Raw genomic sequence first — 21,064 nt, forward strand, 5'->3', positions numbered from 1 at the left:
TTTAAGCTAACTTTTTTCATTAGCAGTATTTTCCATACATTTAGAGAATGAAATATCAAGAGATGAGCTACATGTTTCCATTAACCTTTCTGTTACCTTTCATGGGGTTATTTGTATTGTCTGTCTCAGCTCAAAAGCAGAAAGTCACTTGGAAAAAGCACACAACAGAATCAGTGGGTATCACTGTCTGTGGGCTTACAACTAACATGACTTCCTTTTGGTCCTTCTAAGACCAGTCATATAATATTAATGCATTTTTATGTAGATTATATTCAACGTGTATTAATTATTTACTTCACACTACTTCTTTACATTAAGTTTACTTTTAACAATAAGGAAAATGTACGGTAACCTACTTTTGTCTTTTAAAAAGGTATCTAATAATTTCTTATGCACTAATTAGAGCATAATGATGCAGAAGAAAAAAATGATATTCTTTCTGTGGAGGTTGGTTGTCAGGTTGTGGGGGCTCAAGGATTGAGAAGAGGAATAGTATTTTGTCCTGTGACTCATAATAGGTCTTACGCAGATGTTGTAACTGACTTCTATGATGAAGTTGGAGATCTCCAAATAGAATGTATATGTAAAAAACTGAAGTAAATATAAAACATGGGAATGGAGGGGTGCCTGGGTGGCTCAGTGGGTTGAGCCTCTGCCTTCAACTCAGGTCATGATCTCAGGGTCCTGGGATCAAGCCCCGCATCGGGCTCTCTACTTGGCGGGGAGCCTGCTTCCTCCCCTCTCTCAGCCTGCCTCTCTGCCTACTTGTGATCCCTCTCTCTTTGTCAAATAAATAAATAATATCTTTTAAAAAAAGAGGATAATAATTTAAAAAGAAAACCAAACAAACATGGGAATGGATGTTTCATTTAAAAAGTACAAGATACTAGTAAGATATTTAGACAAATATTATAAAAATGATGTAGAAAACATTACAAATTCAGTAAGGCTATAGATACCTACATGAGATTGTTATTTGGAGTTTTTATATTTCTTTGTAATTATTTAGAGAATACATTCTCAAGGAATTGCTTTCATATATTCAAGAAGTTGATACAAAATATTTTTAAAAAACACAGTCATATCAAAGGCTTACACAATCATGAATAATACCTTGTCAGAGTCCGCCAAATAGCACAAGTTCTCATGCATATGACCAGCTGCCAACAAAAACTCCAACTGAAGTGTTTCAGTGAAAGAGAGAAAAAAATCATGTTCAAGAACCCCAAGAAGTAAGTTACTCTGGATTTGGATGAAAAGAATCTGAATCAGAGGAGCTAATGAAAATAATTAGATCTATAGATTTTTTTTAAACTCTGATACCATTAAACAGGGATAACAGACCACGTTCTTGAAGAAATGTCACATAATGTAAGAGCTGAACAAAACCGCTGAAATGATGCATTATAAGGCCCTCCCTGAGCCTATATTAATATACTTAAAATGGAAAGTATCAAGCAGGACCTTTGCCTATATTTTGAAACTTCGCTTTGTTTTCCTGTGCAGACTTTTATCTTCTATAATAGAATTGCAGAATAAATCAAATAATTACACCTGTATTCACAGTGGGGAATTACAAATACAATTTATTCCATGTGTTATATGGGAAAACAGTGTAATTACTTGCTGGTCAAGTGTAACTTTCATTAAAAAGATAGGAAGGTAACACTTAGCTGAGCTGATGCCATTAAGAATTTACCAAGTTGAGTTCTGAGAACAACTACAACATAAAATTCCTTTCTCAAGTATATATTTTTATCCTCTTTGCCTAATATAAAGAGTAAAGGCCTATATAAAACTGAGGACAGTTTGCTAGATATATTCCTTCTTGATTTCTATTTCAAGTGTTAATATTTTCCTCATGCAACTAAATTTGGATGATTTATCTAGAGTAAAGAAAGGTAAATAGAAATGAAGCCAATATGCTGTTCTAAAATTTTGATGAACATTTTATATTATTGATAAACTTAATAAAAATATTTATAATTTTCATCAAATATTAACTAAAATCATACTAGGCAAACCTTCGTAGACATTTATTAAACCTTATTTTGATGAAACTTATTAGGATTTTATTAAACTGGAGAAAAATATTTTCCTTGAAGGAGAATCTTCTGATAAAATTATGAGATGATATCAACATGTGGACAAGCAAAACTGAAGACCACTTTAAACATCTGTGGGAACACTGAAATGTCTTACAAAAGCCATAACTCAAGATTTATTTTCATTGTAAAGAAGGGAAGAGAAAGCATAATGAGAAATAAACAGAATAAGACCATCATTAAAAAAGTAAAAGATTTTTCAAATGTATAAGCATACTAGTAAGATAAAAGCAAGCCAGAGTAAAGAATGTCATTGTAAGAAAACAGATGACTACATCTTACAGCACCTGGGATTTATTTCCAAATACCATATCTGTCAAGTCCTGCATTTCTGGATACATGACATTTTTACTTTGGTAGTGTTTAACCTTACCAAATACATAGACTTCAAGGAGAGAACAGAACCTATGATATCATTTTGGGGGGATTATTTTAACAGTTTGCTTTTTTTTTTTTTTCCCCCAGGAGCATTCAGTAAAACTATGATCAGAAAGTAAACGTAGGGGGCTCCTGGGTGGCTCAGTGGGTTAAAGCCTCTGCCTTCAGCTCAGGTCATGGTCCCAGGGTCCTGGGATCGAGCCCCGCATCGGGTTCTCTCTGCTCAGCAGGGAGCCTGCTTCCCCCTCTCTCTCTGCCTGCCTCTCTACTTGTGATCTCTCTCTGTCAAATAAATAAATAAAATCTTTAAAAATAAAAAAAAAAGAAAGTAAACGTAGGTATTACTGCATTAACATGTTAACAGGCCATTGGTTTAAACTGGAGATGTAAGTTTCTTGCCCATATATTCCCATTGAAAAATAGATTGAAATTACTTACTTTTTAAATAAATGCAGACAAATAATGCTACTTCGTAGTTAAGAAAATTAAGGTAAATCTATGAGTTAGAAATGATGAGGTTAATAATCTTTAAAAGTAAAAAAAATGAGGAAAAAACAGCATTGCACTGAGTTTGGGGTAAAAGAATGGAATCTTCTTTAATGTTCAAATTTGCCTCCACTCGAAGATTTCGGTCAACAAAAGAGTTGTCCAGTTAAAATAGGAAAATCAACATTACAGTGAAGTAGATTGACTGTCAGGTGGGTTCTCAGTGTCCTCGACAATACTGTGCAAATTCCCCTGGTCGCATTCAGTCACTTCCACATTTTCTGTTTCTGGAGAGCAACGAGTTTCCAATCTTGGGTTGTGTGTTGGCGGGAAGTTTTTTTCAATTTGACTGTACATGTTAGCTACCGACTTTTCAAGGTCGGCTAAGTTTTTAATATGCTTGAGGATGCCCTTTGGTTCTCTCTGGGAATTTGCACAACATGCTGTTGCAAATGCTGGCGGCTGTCTGACAGAGGACTCCAATTCCTCGGGGGGCGTCACACTGACAGTGCGCTGAACAATGGGGACACAGACACGCTTAGTGGACGGAGCCCAAGTTGGAAGAGACAGAGAAGAAGGAAGAGGGGAGGATGGGAGACGGAGGGAGGAGAGTGAAGGTAGATGAGGTGAAGAAGAAGAGGAAGGAGAAGGAGGGGCAGAAAGTGAAAGAATTGGAGGAGGAGGGGGAAGACAGGAAAGAGCAAATGGACTAAGGACAAGAGGTGGGGGAGGAGGGGGAGGAGGGGAGATATTTGGTGGTTTGGGAATGATTTCAAAAATGTTTCTTCTGGCTTCAACTGTCAACGTACATGTGGGTGTCTCTCTCCTAAAGCCTGGGGAATTTAAAACGCAGGGCACTGAAGGAGAAAGTTCCAAGCAACAGTCAGCAGGGGAAAGGATGACATCAGGTTCTGACAGGAGTTCCATGGTTCTTGAAACAGTTGGCAAAGTGGAGTAAGAAGAATGAGATGAAGGAGAGAAACAGGAGGAGTCTGAAGACAGAGATTCCAAGGGCTCTGCTCCATGTGTGAGCAGTGATTCACCTTGCCTTGTTTCTCCTCTCTTGGGTACATTCGAATCTCCAACAGTAGACTGGGGACTGCTGCTACCTTTTCTCTTTGGAAAGGTTCTAGTGGTTTCCTTTCCACCTTCCTGCCTGTTGCTCTGCCACTGCTCCAGCTCTATGGCTTCTGGTCTCTTGGGAAGTTCCCACACTGGTCTCTGAGGGAAGCAGACTGGCTGATTCCACATCCTCTGAAACATTTCTCTTGGGCCCCTCAGGGACTTACTCCTGGCTTGTGTTTTGGGTAAAAATGAGTCTATAAAATCTGTTCTTAGTAAAAAGTCTGAATTTGCTGGTCCTGCATCTAGAGTTTCCTTATAAAGTGTACCGTGGATACTTGAGGCGTCCTCGTCAGACATCAGTGTGAATTTTCGTACCGACTTGGGCTGGTTGTTCTTAAGAGATCCATCTACATGAGCCTGCTTGTGAGCCTCAGTAGTGCTGGAAGAAAAGGGCATCACAGTTTGGGGACTTTTCCTGTCTTCCGAGACTGACTTACTTCCCCTGCTTTGTTGGAAATGGTAGAGAAGGAAAAGACTTGAAAGAAAAGAAGATAATGAAATGTAAGGAAACAGGTCGTGACACAGCTTTCATGAGAAAGATGTCTTTATGGTTCTCATTACGACTTCAAAATATAGAAGGCCAAATAACACTAATCTACCGAAGCCAGACATTACTTTCATGTCCCTGTACTCAAAAAGGCAGGGCAAGAAAAGCTTGAGAGCTGTGAGTAGCATGAGAAATTTTCATATTTTTTTTTTTTTAAGAAAATGCATCAATCCGTAGAATGATTTTTTGGGGGTGGGGTGGGGGACTAGTGAGTTTGATACAGCAAAGTATCCATGACCACACATAACAGTTCTCTTATGTAGAAATCATGATTCCAAATTGCAAACCAGCATTTTGGCTAATGGTTTCATATCCTTTGCTTTGGTGGACAATGCTCAGAGCTGGCTGTCTGGGGAGAAGGATCCTTTGCTGTATCTGAATCAGTACCATTATCTCTCCTCTCAGTCATTCTGTCCTGGAGCTAAAAGTACTCTCCCGTCTGAGACAAAGCTTACAAGAGAATACAGAAAGGAATTCTCTATTCCCTAGATTAGAGAATTAAAAGTCTTCAAGGACAGGTGAGAGAATTTCTCTCATAGAGGTCAAAATCACAGTTGAGAAATTGAAGTTACGCTAGAACCTGAACAGAGATTATTTCTTTCTATTTCAATCTTAAGCTGAATCCACTATAAAATGCTATAAACAGTACAAATAACAAGAGGGGCTATTGGCATTTATTTTGAATATGATCTGTGTCAAATTTTGGTCAAGACTGACTTTAATGAAAAGACTTATGTTCCAGTCACATAGTTTCAATATCCCTGGAAGATCTGCTCATACACTGACACTGAGTCACAGTGGCTGAGAGTGATAAAGTCAACTAAGGGAAAGGACATAAGCACATATCACTATTGAAAGCACTGGGACCTTTCGCCCAGGAAGGCTGGCGGGTTTTGAATGCCCTCTCCTCAGACTTTGCTCTCAAGCTCAATATTTAATATTTACCCACACAGCAGGAATGAAATAAAAGGAAATACTGTGAATAAAAATTAAGTAGCCAGGGCACCTGGGTGGCTCAGTGGGTTAAAGCCTCTGCCTTCGGCTCAGGTCATGATCCCAGGGTCCTGGGATAGAGCCCCGCGTCGGGCTCTCTGCTCTGCAGGGAGCCTGCCTCCTCCCCTCTCTCTCTGCCTGCCTCTAGGCCTACTTGTGATCTCTGTCTGTCAAATAAATAAATAAAATCTTTAAAAAAAAATTAAGTGGCCACGCTGAAAAGCAAAACAGGCGAGACAATACAATGCTATATATAAAGCTGAGGCTGTTACTGTGCCTTTTCACAAAGAAACAAACTCCTAAGGAAGAACCCTCACAGCTGGACTTGGGGTATCAGGCCTGAGCAGATAACTCGGGAAGAACAGACAATCTGGATTCAATAGACATCAAATCCTTCTCCTGATCTTGCAAAGTCATTTTTTTTTTTAATGGACTTGACACATTATTTGGTACTTTTAAAAAAAAAATAATTTGTTCTTGCTAAGAACTACCTATATAATGGAACTGTACCACCTTGGATTAAGAGACATCTTGAAATACTTTTAACAAATTAAGAGCAAGAATTTTGATATACTTCTTGGGAGGTACAGGTTTTCAAGGTACCAAAAGTGAATGAGATATGAGAGAGAGAAATTTCTTTTTAAAAGCAAATGACTCCATGGTAAAATGATGAAGATCACTACATTTAGAGTAAAACTTAATCTATTCTCTTGTATCTTTTTTCCCTAACACCTCATATTAGAATGATATTATTTACTTACTTATGCCTATGTATCCACAGGTGGGAAAGAGAAAACATGCGACAGAAAAAAAAAAAAAAAAAAGAGTTTGAACTATAGTTACTTTGAGGTGGTTATGAAAATACTAACAGGAATTTGATGTAAACATTTGATATGCATATCCAGAAAAGAAAATGCATGTTTTTATATTTTGTTTTTACTCTGATATGTAATAATATTTTAGATAAAACCATATGGCATTTCTTTGGTTGTCTCATCCCATAAAATAGCTAGCTATCTGTTTCCTATACATAGGTAAAATTTACCTTCGCTACATATGGTTGATTTCAATCCCGAAACAGATATTTTAAATGATAATCTAAGAATTGTTTCTATGTCCTAACTGAAAAATTAGTCCACACTGATTTTTAAAGAAGATAAACATACTGTTTGGAAGAAAGTAAATATACAAGTACTGTGGTGATTATTACAGACCATCTGTCGAATCTGTATGACATTATTAGATCATTAAGATTCTTTTCAAAATGACCTTTGATTTTGTTTGTTTGTTTAAATTTGGTAATAATTCCTTTGGAGCTAATCTATTTTCTAGTAACATATGGTTAGAATCCCTATATAAAGCTTTTAAATAGATAGGTTAAACATTTGTTAAAGATGTTTAAATGTGAAGAACACAAAATACTTCATTAAATACATATTATAATTGAAAAATTCTCTAAGTCTACCACAATTTTTCAAATGAAAATAGTCCTTAAGTGTTGCTATTTGAAAATGGTCACCATCAAACTGTATTTATTCCAGATGATGTTACAGTCTATCTACTTTTGTTAAGTAAAAATGAATATATGCCACTAACTTCAGATAACAGAAAACTCTACACATAAATCTTTTTAGTTTCTGAGTATTTTTTTTTTTTCTGGAGAGAGGTGGTTAATATAAAGAGAATCAAATCATATTGGCTCAATTCCTACATTCACCAGTAATTCAAAAAGAGACCATAATTTTCAACTCAATTTAAAAAATTTAAAAACTACATTTAAAGCATGAATCCTTTACCATATTATTTTAGAAATGGAATGCCAAGCATTCAACTGTCAAACATTAAATTCAATTTTAGCATTAAGATACACAATATTAAAATCTGTTTTAACATTTTTAAAACTTAATATCACCTTGTGTAATAATATTGATACATGTGTTTAAAACCACTTGTCTCATTAAAAGGTAAATTTCATAATTTTTGAGGCTTGCTTTATTCCTACTAGTAAATGCTACAAATGTAACACAGTTGAATGTGTTTTAGTCCCTCAACTCCACCAAATTCCAGTTGATAAACGCTGTCTTGGATTTAATTCAGTCATATTCAGAATTTTATCATCTCCTTGGTTGTTCTGCATCTCATGTCCCAAAATAGTTACTCTTGAATTTTTAAAACATAGGCAAGTTAAGTAAGTCCAAAAGGAATCAGGTTATGAGGGTAGCATCATTATGGAAAACATCTGTGAAGTCTTTTCACAGTAATCTAAGAGTTTTCAAATGTGGATGATTTAATATTGCTTAGAGGTTCCGGATATTGTAGAAGCAATATTAAGCATTACAGCAGTCTCTTTTGAGAAGAATATAATGAAAAGTATATTCTTTAAGTGGTTGGATATTTAATTCTTTATTTGGGTTTCAGATTTTCATTACTCTATGTTATGACATCCTAAGATTGCATCTTTAAAAAGTCTGTGATTTAAACCATCACATCAGTTTTAAACTTCCAAACAGGAGTTGGCTTTTGATACCAAATCAGGATTATGATTTGGTTTTTTTGTTTTTGATTTTTGTTTTTGATTTTTTTATGATAGTTTTATTTCTCCTTATTTTCTATGAGAAAATTTCAGAACGTATTTTTAATTCTGGAGAAAAAATATATGCGTAATTGTGAAGGTTTACAAATAGACTATTCAAGCTAGACATCTGCAAATTTTCTCTTACTAAGTTTTTCATGTTCTTTTTTGGTTTGCTTGTGTTTTGGTTATTATTTTTCAGCTCAACCTTTCTTAGGTTCTCATCCTAACAATTTAGTTTTTTTGTTTTGTTTTGTTAAGAAAAATGTCATAATTCAAGGAACCTGCATTTCCGCATCAGGTTGACATGAAATACTCACCCCCCAGCATCCATCACACCCACCTGTCTGTAAGAGCGCCTGCAAAGCCTACTTACATGGTGCTGTCCCCCAGCTCTTCATACAGGTGTGCCCCAGGGGGAGGCGGGGGCGGCGGGGGTGCGGCCACAGGTGCGGGCGTGGGTACAGCAGGCTTGGTCGCGGGTAATGCGGACTGGATTCGTGCAGTCTTGGTGCACTCAGCTTGGCGGCTTGGGTAAGGCAAGGAAAACTCATTTTAGAAATCGTTTACTTATCAGTTGGCATACAAACCTACTAAAAACATCAGGAACACAAATACTCCAGCTTATAAACTGGTAGAATTACAGAAGCATCCCCACTGAGTAGCGTTCTCTCGTACCCTCTCCCCCTTCAGTTCTTTAAAATATTGACCCTTGAATAACAGGATTCAGTAGAAATATTGGCAAGTTAAGTGAAATAGTAATATTAAAGATGGGGTCAAGCTCTCTTGAAAACTGTGATTAATTTGGCGGTTATTGAGTAATCTCTCTCATCATGTGAGGCAAGGCTGAAGATGCATAATGTCGGAGATACATAATTTTTCCTTATCTTTCATCATCCATCTATTTTTAAAAAAAGTTATTCTATTTAAAATGATCTGAAACATTTTTTTTTTTAGATTTTATTTATTTGACAGACACAGATTACAAGTAGGCAGAGAGGCAGGCAGAGAGAGAGGGAGAAGCAGGCTCCCTGCTGAGCAGAGAGCCTGATGCGGGGCTCGATTCCAGGACCCTGGGATCATGACCTGAGCCGAAGGCAGAGGCTTTAACCCACTGAGCCACCCAGGCGCCCCGATCTGAAACATTTTTGACATTCATTGACAGAAGCCATGTAGTTTACAGAGGGTCCCCCTCCTAAAGGATGGGGAGGGCTAGCTTTGGTTTCCTTTCGGTACCTGGGACACCTGGCATTCTGGCCCTTTCTGAATGTCCTGAACACCAACTATGAGCTCCTTCCTCAAAACCAAGATCTCAGAGTGTGGAAGCTATTATAGCAAACGACCTTTTTCACTTCTCCTCCCTTGGATCCCAAAGTTAAAGAGCAGCTCAATTCTGTACATACAAAAGCACAAGGGAAGTTGAAGTCACATACATGGTCCTGGCAGACTGACTGCTTTATCAGGGGTACGTGGGGTTTTTCTTTTCATAGTATATAAAATCATACATAAGATGTTAATTATACTTACACTTTAAACCTGTTTCGAAAGGCAGTGAGTAAGAAAAGAGAGAGAGAGAAAGCTACATTAGAAGGGCTGCATTCATAATATTTTAACATCTGATTTATTCTACACGATGAATAATTTACTGGTTAAATGCATAATGACACAGACTTAATGACACAGCAGGGAAGCTAAGTTTTTTAATTCAGAAAGTCAGAATGGGGGAGCATTTCATCATTACCGGCAACATCACAGATGCTGTGAAAACATTCATTACAGGGAAACAAAGAAATGAACTAAATGTAGCAAGCAGCACTGGATGAATACGTGGAGACAGGAGTTCGAACTCTGAGAGAGAAATGGAAGAGTAAAGGTGATCTGATTCTTGTAATGGGCTTCTTGGCGACCTGGGTGTGTTACAGGAATGGACTCAGGCACCAGGCTCTGATTACCCCCGGGGTCTCCCTTTGAGGCAGGGGCTGGGATTCAAAGGTGCCCCTCCTGGGTCATGAATCCTTGGCACTTTTCCCCATATTTGCCCCTTAACTTTGCCACATACAGATGACTTTCAGAAACAAATGTTAATACAAAAGACTAGCCATCCATCCGGTCTTACTTAGAAGCAGAACATAAAAGTATGAAAGTTAGATTTGTAAATATTAGAATGCTACTTTGAAACACGAGCAGCATAAAACATCATTTTGTTTAATTCTGTCCATCTACAAAAAGCAGTAACTAAAATGAATTCACAGGGTGTCGACCTGATTACTGAACTACAAAAAGAATAATAATTAAATCCATCTACATAATGTAGAAACGCTAAGCATCTTAGTGGTTTATTACAATTCAGACCTCTGGGTATAACGTGCTTCAGTTTGGGTCCCTGCATCATGTGCCCAATAGAAGAGGTCTCCTCCCTGGTTTATTGCTGCTGCATTCCTTTGGGAAGCAGCGCAATAAGTAAGAATAACTGTAAGACAGATTAACATGAAAATGAATTCTGGCTTGATGGTTTAAAAAATTAAAACCATTTGTCCAATATTAAGTTGGTTCATGAAGGCTTTAGAGCCAGTGCACCAGGTGATTTGTTAAGGATATTTCAGACCCCAGTGTATCAACCTAAATACTGTGTTTGCAACTTCACATTGCTTTTGTGATGAAAGATACTCTTACAGCATCTTCTTAACCTGTCCCACAACTGTTTTCACCAGTCATTATCCATATGGATATATTTGAAGTGCTTAGACTTCTATCACGAAGATTCCCCACAACCAGTGTCAAATAACGAAGAGCTTACTAGACAACCTCGAGTACAGATGCTTACATTAGCTATTATTACTTTACTACTTCAAAGGGCCTAAGTAAGATTTTAAATGGAAGTATTTGCCCGTAAGGCCTGCCCCACCACAATATCCTGTCACATGTCACAACGCAGATTCTCGTAGGGCTCCCCAGGAAGGAAGAGGCCCCATGGAAAATGACATGTGGCATACTACGATTTTTAAATGGTTTTGCCAACACTGCGGGCACTTACACAGAAGCAAATTTAACGACATGGATACAGCGCTGTCATGATGGTGTAACCTTCCTTGGGACCAGGGATATCTGTACATGACACTTCCTAGGATCCCTGCTACCTTCGCTCCCGGAGGTCTGTTCCCCAAAGAGCACAAACGCAGTCCTGCTGGAGGAGAGCATCTTAGGAGCACGGGCACATTGACTTCGCTGTGCACAATGCTGGAAGTTTGTTTTGTTTTCCCTTCAAGGAAGGCCATACAGCAGTCCCCAAGAGGTCTGCACCATTCCTGTTTTTGGACTCCAAAGCCATGTTCACAGGGCTGGCTTTGGGACGATGCAGGTTTCAATAAGGGATACTCACTGTCTGTAGCTGACCAGAACGACCAGAATGGCAGGGATACAGCAGAGAATGATGATGAAGGCAAGCGCCAGCAAGGCCCCCTCCGTGTAGCCCAGACTTTCTCCTCGCTTTTTAATGCTGGTCACTGCCTCCGGGGTCCGGATCTCCAAAATGCGTCCTCCTTCCCCATAATGCGGTTGGAAGTCTTTGTTGATATCAAGCAGTTTGCCATCCAGAAACCTGCGTTGTCAGATAAATCATAAAATCAATGATGTTAACAGAAAGTTCTCTTTTATTTTTTTTTAATTTTTTTTTAAAGATTTTATTTATTTATTTGACAGAGAGAGAGAGAGATCACAAGTAGGCAGAGAGGCAGGCAGAGAGGGGGTTGGGAAGCAGGCTCCCTGCTGAGGAGAGAGCCCGATGCAGGGCTCGATCCCAGGACCCTGGGATCATGACCTGAGCCGAAGGCAGAGGCTTTAACCCACTGAGCCACCCAGGCGCCCCAAAAAGTTCTCTTTTAAATGGAATTTTCCAATATCTTTTAGTATTTCCTTTGAAAGTATTTTTGTAAAATATTTTTAAATAATATAGAAAATAATTTTATAATATCTCATTACTATTTTTACTAAGTATTAAGTATTTAATATTTAAATAAATTTGTGATAGCTTTTATTATTTTCTTTAATTGAATCACAAGCTGAGTCAGTCTTATAAATAAATATATAAAAAGAGCAATGAAGAAGAGCAACTACCACCTGTATACATGTATCACAGATATAATAACAATGACCCTTACTCACAGACTTGAGAAAAATAATTATCGACATCCTTGAACTTACATGATTACATTATTCGTGTGAATGAATATTCTAAATTACATAGGCTATAGTTTAAAATTATATCCTGCATTTTGTCTGCTTGGGTCCTCAGAATCACCCTGTAGAACAGAACAGTTACAATGCTAATTTATTGCCGGAAAGCTACACAGTTAGGGCCATGAATCTGAGACACCAACCCAAGCCGTCAGGGTCCAAAATCTCCATTTGTCTTGTATGCTGACACTCTCAAATCCCAAACCAAAATGACATTTTATGGGCAAGAAGTGAACAAATTAAAAAGTGTTTCCTGCCTAGAAAGAGAAGACTCTATAAATGATGCAGATAGCAAATCAGTCGGGATGACAGGAATTAGCCAAAATAAGCCAACAATTCTTGCAAAGTCTTCTTCTGAATAATACAGTTCTTATTATGGGCATCACATTGGGGTGGGGGAAGCGGATAATCAAGGAAAATTGTTACTTAATTTATTAAGATTTTGTTACATATTTTGTTTTAATTAGCAGGTAATATTTTTCAAAATTCCTTGGGAATATTTGCACGATCCCTGTATAAATCCTACAGTATTGATGTAACACTTCTGTTCTTAATACCACAAAGCCACACCATGGCTTAGGTATTTTTGGTTTTGAATTTTTAGATGTTCATCTATAAAAATCAAAGGTCTGACTACAGAAAATTGGAAAGCACAAAACTTTCCAAAAGCAAAATTACAGACCCCAATGCAGAGGCTGCTCACATTTGGATATACTCACATCCCATCTTCTTTAACAAATATTTTTTTATTCTTGTACTTAAACAGCATATATAAAGTGAAAAACTATTATTTTAGAAATATACTGCATAATACAAACCACCACACTTATGTTGAAAATGGAGAAAGCACAAAGAAATGGGGGAAAATTTTTTTAAATGGCCTCAAATTTCACTATCCCAATGATAACAAAGAGCATCTGACAGTCTATTTTATCCATTTTGACATTTTTAAATTTTCTGACTGATCATGCTGACTTTGCTGCACAGTGTACATAGCTTCCTTATGGAAAAAGTAAAGAGATGACTGATACCAGATACAAATTCCACTGGGTAGTTTATTAGACTTCCTATTTAATAAACCCAATGTTTAGGATAACTCAATTTTAGTTTTAAAGGTGTATGTTTTTACTCAAGTTTTCATGTGATAATGTAAGGCAGTTAGATTTTTTGTTACTTTTTTTTTCTTACAAGTATGTTTTTATAGATATAAAAATCCTTTCACAGCATTTTTCCTAGGTCATTTTTAGGTATGTTAGAGAATATAATAAAGATTTAACCATGGTTCCAAGTGCTAGAATATAATGGTACCACAATTTGTTTTAATTGTTTGTCAGATAAGGTAAGAAGTTCCAAATAAAGTACAGATTAGAAGACCAAATATTGTGAAAATGTCTATGCTACCTAAAGCAATCTACACATTTAATGAAATCCCTATCAAAATACCATCAATTTTTTTCAAAGAAATGGAACAAATAATCCTGAAATTTATATGGAACCAAAAAAGACCCTGAATAGCCAGAGGAATGTTGAAACAGAAAGCCCAAGTTGGTGGCATCACAATTCCAGACTTCAAGGTCTATTACAAAGCTGTAATCATCAAGACAGTATGTTACTGGCACAAAAACAGACACATAAATCAATGGAACAGAATAGAGAGCCCAGAAATAGACCCTCAACTCTGTGGTCAACTAATTTTCGACAAAGCAGGAAAGAATATCCAATGGAAAAAAGTCTTTTCAACAAACGGTGTTGGGAAAATTGGACAGCCACATGCAGAAGAATGAAATTGGACCATTTTCTTATACCACACACAAAAATAGACTCAAAATGGATGAAAGACCTCAATATGAGGCAGGAATCCATCAAAATCTTTGAGGAGAACATAGGCAGCAACCTCTTCAACCTCAGCTGCAGCAACTTCTTCCTAGAAACATCACCAAAGGCAAGGGAAGCAAGGGAAAAAATGAACTATTGGGACTTCATCAAAGTCAAAAGCTTTTGCACAGCAAAGGAAACAGTCAACAAAACCAAAAGACAACTGACAGAATGGGAGAAGATATTTGCAAATGACATATCAGATAAAGGGCTAATATCCAAAATCTATAAAGAACTTCACAAACTCAACACCTAAAGAACATTTAAATAATCTAATCAAGAAATGGGCAAAAGACATGAACAGACATTTCTGCGAAGATATCCAGATGGCCAACAGACACATAAAAAAGTGCTCATCACTTGGCATTGGGAAATACAAATCAAAACCACAATGAGATATCAACTCACACCAGTCAGAATGGCTAAAATTAACAATTCAGGAAATGACAGATGTTGGTGGGGATGCAGAGAAAGGGGAACCCTCCTACACTGTTGGTGAGAATGCAACCACTCTAGTGCAGCCACTCTGGAAAACAGCATGGAGGTTCCTTAAAAAGTTGAAAATAGAGCTACCCTACGATCCAGCAATCACACTATTGGGTATTTACCCTAAAGATACAAATGTAGCGATCCGAAGGGGCATGTGAAACCAAATGTTTATAACATCAATGTCCACAATAGCCAAACTATGGAAAGAACCTAGATGTCCATCAACAGATGAATGGATAAAGAAGTGGTGTATATATACAATGGAATACTATCAAAAGAAATGAAATCTTGCCATTTGCAATGACGTGGATGGAACTAGAGGGTATTATGCTGAGCAAAGTAAGTCAATCAGAGAAAGACAATTATCATATGATTTCTTGATATGAGGAATTTGAGAGGCAGGGCGGGGGCTTTGGGGGGTAGGGATGGAAAAAATGAATCAAGATGAGATCAGGATGGAGACAAACCATAAGAGACTCTTAATCTCACAAAACAAACTGAGGGTTGCTGGGGGGGTGGGGGGATAGGGTGGTTGGGTTATGGACTTTGGGGAGGGTATGTGCTATGGTGAGTGCTGTGAATTGTGTAAGACTGATGATTCACAGACCTGTACCCCAGGGCAAATAATACATTAGATGTTAATAAAAATAATTAAAGTACAGATTAAGAGTTCTTTTTGCAAAATCAGTATTAGAAACTGGGAAGAATCAGTAGAGGAAGATCATTAATTTGGGGGAAGAATTCACTCCTATCATGTGGAATCCACACAATGGACCCCCTTCTACAGGATTCTTGAATTTGCCATCCCATCACCTGAAGATGGGAAGATTCTTTAGTCTTTTTACAGTACAAGAGCTCCATTATTTTGATTATTTACTTTGGTTTGTTTCTCAATTTAGGTAAATGTCCTCATTGTTTCCTGGAATTGTTGATTGCTTTTGAACCTATACCTAGTCTAAAATTAAATATCCTTTTTGCTTTCTACATGCAAAACAGTTTGCCTAGGTACAAATTCCTGAGTCCTAACATTTTTCCTTCAAAAAAATTGTGGATCTGATTCCTATTGCCTTTTGGCATTTTATTGTGCATATGAGATGTGTAAGGCTTATCTAATTTTTTGTTTCTTTATAATCAAGTCACTTTTGTGTTTCAGTGGTATGAAAACATATTCAGATACTTTTCAATGACACAATATGACATTTTCATTGATTTTTTCTGGGAAAGTAATGGAGTCTCTTCATTATACTTTTGGTTTATGTTTCTGTGATTATGACTGCAGTGTTTTACCTCAGAGATCCCCTACAGTTGTCAGGTTGTATCTTCACTGTCCTCTAAATATCTTTTGACCTCCTTTATAATTCGTATCTTTTTTTTTTTCTTATGTATGTACTTTATGTTGCTAATTTCTTTTTCAGATGTTTTCTCATTTGGGGAGAAGTTTGGAGATTTTCCATACTGAGGTAGAAAAAGTGAGCCAAACCTTCAGGCTTTTGTTTTATACTTTTCCTGGTTTGGGGGCAAAGCTAGCTTCCATGTTGGTCCTTGGAGAGGGATTCTGAGTCCTTTTGTGTGTCTAACTGACCCACACCCAGGCAGTGAGCAGAGGCTCGAGTCCTGAGGGGGAGGCAGTGTAGACGCCCACCACCAGCACTGTGGTGGGGTTCTTTCACCAGAAACAGGGAAGGAAGGATTCAGGGCTCCTCAAACACATATACCATTTCATTGTCCCATACAGTTTTATTTTCTGTTAAAAACCTTAAACTGTTTTCCAGTGGTTTCTGGAGAATATTTCCAGAGATAAATTCCGCCTCTGAGTCACTGCAATGTTATTTCTTTCACTTTGTTTTCCAGTATTTATTACTGTTTGCATTTTGTCCCATGCTTACTTATCTCAGGAAGGAGATCTGTCAGATCTGCTCTTTTCCTGATAAGGGACAGGTGAGACTAGGTAAGGAGGGAAGGGATGGGGCCATAGGATCAGGCTCACATAATTCAAAAATGCAGGAGATGAAAGGAAACCAGATAAGGGAACAAAGCAGACCATCCCGTCCTAGGTGTCAGAGGTGGTCTTGGTGTAACAGCTACTTGTGACCAAGAAAATTACTGACCCTAAAAAGGAAGTAAGCCATTGAAGGTGTTACCACTAGTCCCTGCTCAATGGTGATATCAATAGAGGTGTTAAAAGGATTTAAATTCCCTGGTTAACTTTCTATAAAAGACCATCCCTAGAACCCTTTTACACTGTTGGTGGGAATGCAAGTTGATGCAGTCACTTTGGAAAACAGTGTGGAGATTCCTAAGAAATTAAAAATAGAGCTACCCTATGACCCTGCAATTGCACTGCTGGGTATTTACCCCAAAGATACAGATGTAGTGAAAAGAAGGGCCATCTGTACCCCATTGTTCATAGCAGCAATGGCCACAGTCACTAAAGTGTAGAAAGAGCCAAGATACCCTTCAACGGACGAATGGATAAAGAAGATATGGTCCATATATACAATGTAGTATTATGCCTCCATCAGAAAGGATGAATATCCAACTTTTGTATCAGCATGGACAGGACTGGAGAAAATTATGCTGAGTGAAATAAGTCAAGCAGAGAGTCAATTATCATGTGGTTTCACTTGTGAAACATAAAGAATAGCATGGAGGACATTAGGAAAAGGAAGGGAAAAATGAAGGTGGGAGGATCATGAGAGACTGTGGACTCTGAAAAACAAAATGAGGGTTTTGGAGGGGAGGGGTGAGCCTGATGGTGGGTATGAAGGAGGGCACGTATTGCATGGAGCACTGGGTGTTATACATAGAAAATGACTCTTGGAACACTGCATCAAAAACTAATGATATCTCTCACTCCTGAGAGCTTTTTCTGTATCCTCACTCAATAAACTTGTATCGCTTTACTCGCTCTCCATTGTCTGTGAGATTGGACTCTGTAAGGCGAGAACCTCGCTCTCCAGCACCACTGAGATGAGATAACATTCCTCAGACAGCTCTCTGTTTTTCTATTCACTCTGATGATGGAGCACAGGCAAATGTGCATCCCTGCCTGTTTACTTGTGTGGGATACAACTGTCAAAGTGTGGTATGGAAGCATCCATCCAAGCTGCATTCTGCCTTGATGGTTATCTTACTGCAGTGTACCTATGCATGCAGAGATAAAGAGGACAGTGAGCAGAAGTGAGCACTCTACTCCACAGAGACCCCCATCTACATGGTAGAGGGGTAACTGCCTCTTTGCCGGGTAGATACCCTGCTTCTGGGTCTCTGAAACAGGCATACAGAGGGAGCGAGGGTTAACACATCTGCCAATATCCATGCCACTTCAATAACATTGTTTTGTGTAATAAAGCAGGTCATGGGTAGACCAGTATTTCCTTTATACAGTTCCAAATTAAGGACTAATTTATATTCCTTACTATATTTCATACTCTATGTATAGTAAACTAGATTCTAATAATGACTTTTCCATTATTTAAATTTCACTCTTGGGGCGCCTGTGTGGCTCAGTGGGTTAAAGCCTCTGCCTTCGGCTCAGGTCATGATCCCAGGGTCCTGGGATCGAGCCCCACATTGGGCTCTCTGCTCAGCGGAGAGCCTGCTTCCTCCTCTCTCTGCCTGCCTCTCCGCCTACTTGTGATCTCTGTCAAATAAATAAAATCTTAAAAAATAAATAAATAAATAAATAAATAAATTTCACTCTTTATTTTTAGGTTTTCTTTTTCCTGCTGGTCTTAGGAATGGGAAATAAGCTTTATGAGAGCTTGGAAGTCAGATTATGATTTAAAGTATAAACATGTTATTTTCCTCTATATTATAAATGCAGTCTGTACAGTATACAGGCTTCTCCTGTATTTCCCATTTACCATCCAGACAGAAAATGTTAAACAGGCTGGATGTATAAAAAGGCACATAAGCTAAAACTATATTTGCTTTTTAAAACAAATACTTAGTTAAGTTCTATTTTAAAGTACTATGATCTGCTCAGGGTGCTCAGGGTGCAGGAAGCCTAAGAGCCTGTGGCTCCCACCCTAATGACAAAAAAGTCAAATAATACAAAAATCCTAACTTTTTTGCAAGCAAAATGCCAAATTCTGAAGAGTGACAGTTTCCTCTACAGGGAGATGAGACCATGCATTGTTTCACCTTTCACAGAACAAGGAAAAGTGGCTGCCAAAAAAGCAAATAAAAGAAATGAGCTAAAATGTTTTAAAGAATGTATGTATTCATTTCGAGAGAGAGAGAGAGAGCACAAGCAGAGGAAGGAGCAAACTCCCTGCTCAGCAAGGAGCCCGATGTGGGGCTTGATCCCAGGACCCTAAGATCATGACCTGAGCCAAAGGCAGATCAACCAACTGAGCCACCCAGGCGCCTGCGAAAGAGCTAAATTTTTAATTAATTTAATTTTCATTAATTTTTAGAAGCTAAGTATGTACCAACATGCAAAGTTGGCATAAGAGATCCGTGAACATAAGGGGGGGGGGCGTTGGCGTTGTACTCACTTGCAAACTGTTTTCCAAGGGCCCTCATAAGATGACCTAGGGACAGGGCTGGAGACAGGAGAGAAATCCCCTTCTAGTGCAGGGTTATAGGGAACAAGCAGCTGAGGCTGGGGCACCCGGCAATTCCACAGGCCCATCTCTCATATAAAGCAAGAGCCTTAAGCCACAGAAAGAGGGGTAGGAAGTATCCCAGTCCCTATGGGTCAGGATAAGTCCACTGCTTCTGGGGAACAAGTATAAGCAAAAACCCACTCCGTGTGGAGGAGGAACAGGAGTTCTCTTGGAGTGGACACCCTGCACGGAGCAGAGGTCTATTACTGGTTGGGAGAGGCAGGGAACTCTGACACCAAGACATGCCACAAGTATGGTGTAGTGAACAAGTGCCATGGGAAGGACGGGGAGCAAAGTGAGAGAGCCTCAGCCCATGTCCCAGGCATGCAGGCTAGACAAGGAGAACAGAGAGCCACCCACCCACATTGCTGCATCTCCGCTGCAGGAGGAGAGCCAAGCAGTGAGCAAGCAAGTGCATTCGGCCCTGATGGGGGCCGGCTAAGAGAATGAAGAGCTCCCAGGGTCTGCAGAGAGACCCAGCAGGGAAGCCAGACCAGACACTGCCCAGATGCTGGGACATCAGAAGGACTTTGATACAGCTCTGCTTAGTACTTTACAGAATCTAGCAGAAAGTAAAAAACATGCTTGAAGTGATGGGAAGTTCAATAAAGTGGTGGAAACTGTAAGAATGAACCAAATGGAAATGGAAGGCTTGTTTTGTTTTTTGTTTTTTTAAGGTGTAAAGATGAAGAATTCCTTTAATGAGCACATCCACAGGCTAACAGATGTATCTGTGAACTTGAAAACAAGGCAACAGCAATTATCTAAAGGAAAGCACCAAGAGAAGAGAGGGCAAGGAGAAGAGGAAGAAGACGAGAACAGAGAGCATCCAAAAGTGTGGAGAAAAATGAATTTTAATTGGAGTCCCAGAATGAGAAGAAAGAGAATCTAGGTTATAAGAAACACTTGAAAAGATAATGTCTAAGGATATCCTAGAGATTGAGACAATCTAAAAATCCAAAAACAAAAAACACAGATTCAAGGAAGTCAAAAAAACCACAGCAAGAACAGAAGCAGGATAAAAGGAATGTATATTTGCTGCAAAAAAATCTAAGAAATTCAGATGACCCAAAATAAGAAAAATCAAAATACTCACAGCCTTGTAAGACAAAGTAGTTAACATATAATTATACTGATTCCAATCTTCTCTATCTTTTTATAAGCTTTAAAGAAAAGTTTTGATAGGAAATCAATTTTAAAAATCAAAGTAAACTCCTCTGAGGAAACACCTTTTGTTTGTTTCTAATTCTTTGGCCTAAGAATTCCAACATCCTCAAAAGCTTAGATTTTAGGATCAGGGGAAGTTGAAAGAATAATCCTATTTCCACTGGTCTGGGTGTTAGGTGATAGTCTTAATATTCCTGTATATTTATTCAGTGTCAAAAACTAAATTTTCAACAGCTCTTCTAACTACAACAATATCAATGCATTCTGAGCATTGGATTATGAAATATATCTATATAATTTCATTATAAAATGTTTCGAGGAACAATTTCAGGATTTAGGTTATTATATTAATTTATAATTAACTAATAATATATTAGACTTAGCTCAAGCTGCTAAGGGAAAACTTGAATACTTAATGGCCATTCCATCCTCTCTTCAGTATAGAAAATCTTGATTTATAGTTATTCTCAATTTCTACCTT

At 38.1% G+C, this 21,064-nt stretch overlaps 1 protein-coding gene across 4 annotated transcripts in view; it reads right to left on the minus strand.

Annotated features, from left to right (window-relative positions):
* The window catches only part of LOC111144760 (protocadherin related 15), an 817,855-nt gene that overhangs the window by 10,879 nt on the left and 785,912 nt on the right, over positions 1-21,064 (minus strand). For 2 of the 4 annotated variants that reach the window (XM_022499205.1, XM_022499206.1), the window contains exons 29-32: positions 11,586-11,804; positions 9,734-9,742; positions 8,583-8,735; positions 6,396-6,401 (exon numbers count right to left, since the gene is read on the minus strand). In XM_022499205.1, coding sequence (XP_022354913.1) covers positions 6,396-6,401; positions 8,583-8,735; positions 9,734-9,742; positions 11,586-11,804 — 387 coding nt within the window. The remainder of the gene's footprint in view (positions 1-6,395; positions 6,402-8,582; positions 8,736-9,733; positions 9,743-11,585; positions 11,805-21,064) is intronic. The other 2 variants (XM_022499204.1, XM_022499203.1) reach the window with 1 other exon arrangement.

Source organism: Enhydra lutris, unplaced genomic scaffold, assembly GCF_002288905.1.
Source record: "Enhydra lutris kenyoni isolate GAN:26980312 unplaced genomic scaffold, ASM228890v2 scaffoldscaffold12, whole genome shotgun sequence".
Classification (NCBI taxonomy): domain Eukaryota; kingdom Metazoa; phylum Chordata; class Mammalia; order Carnivora; family Mustelidae; genus Enhydra; species Enhydra lutris.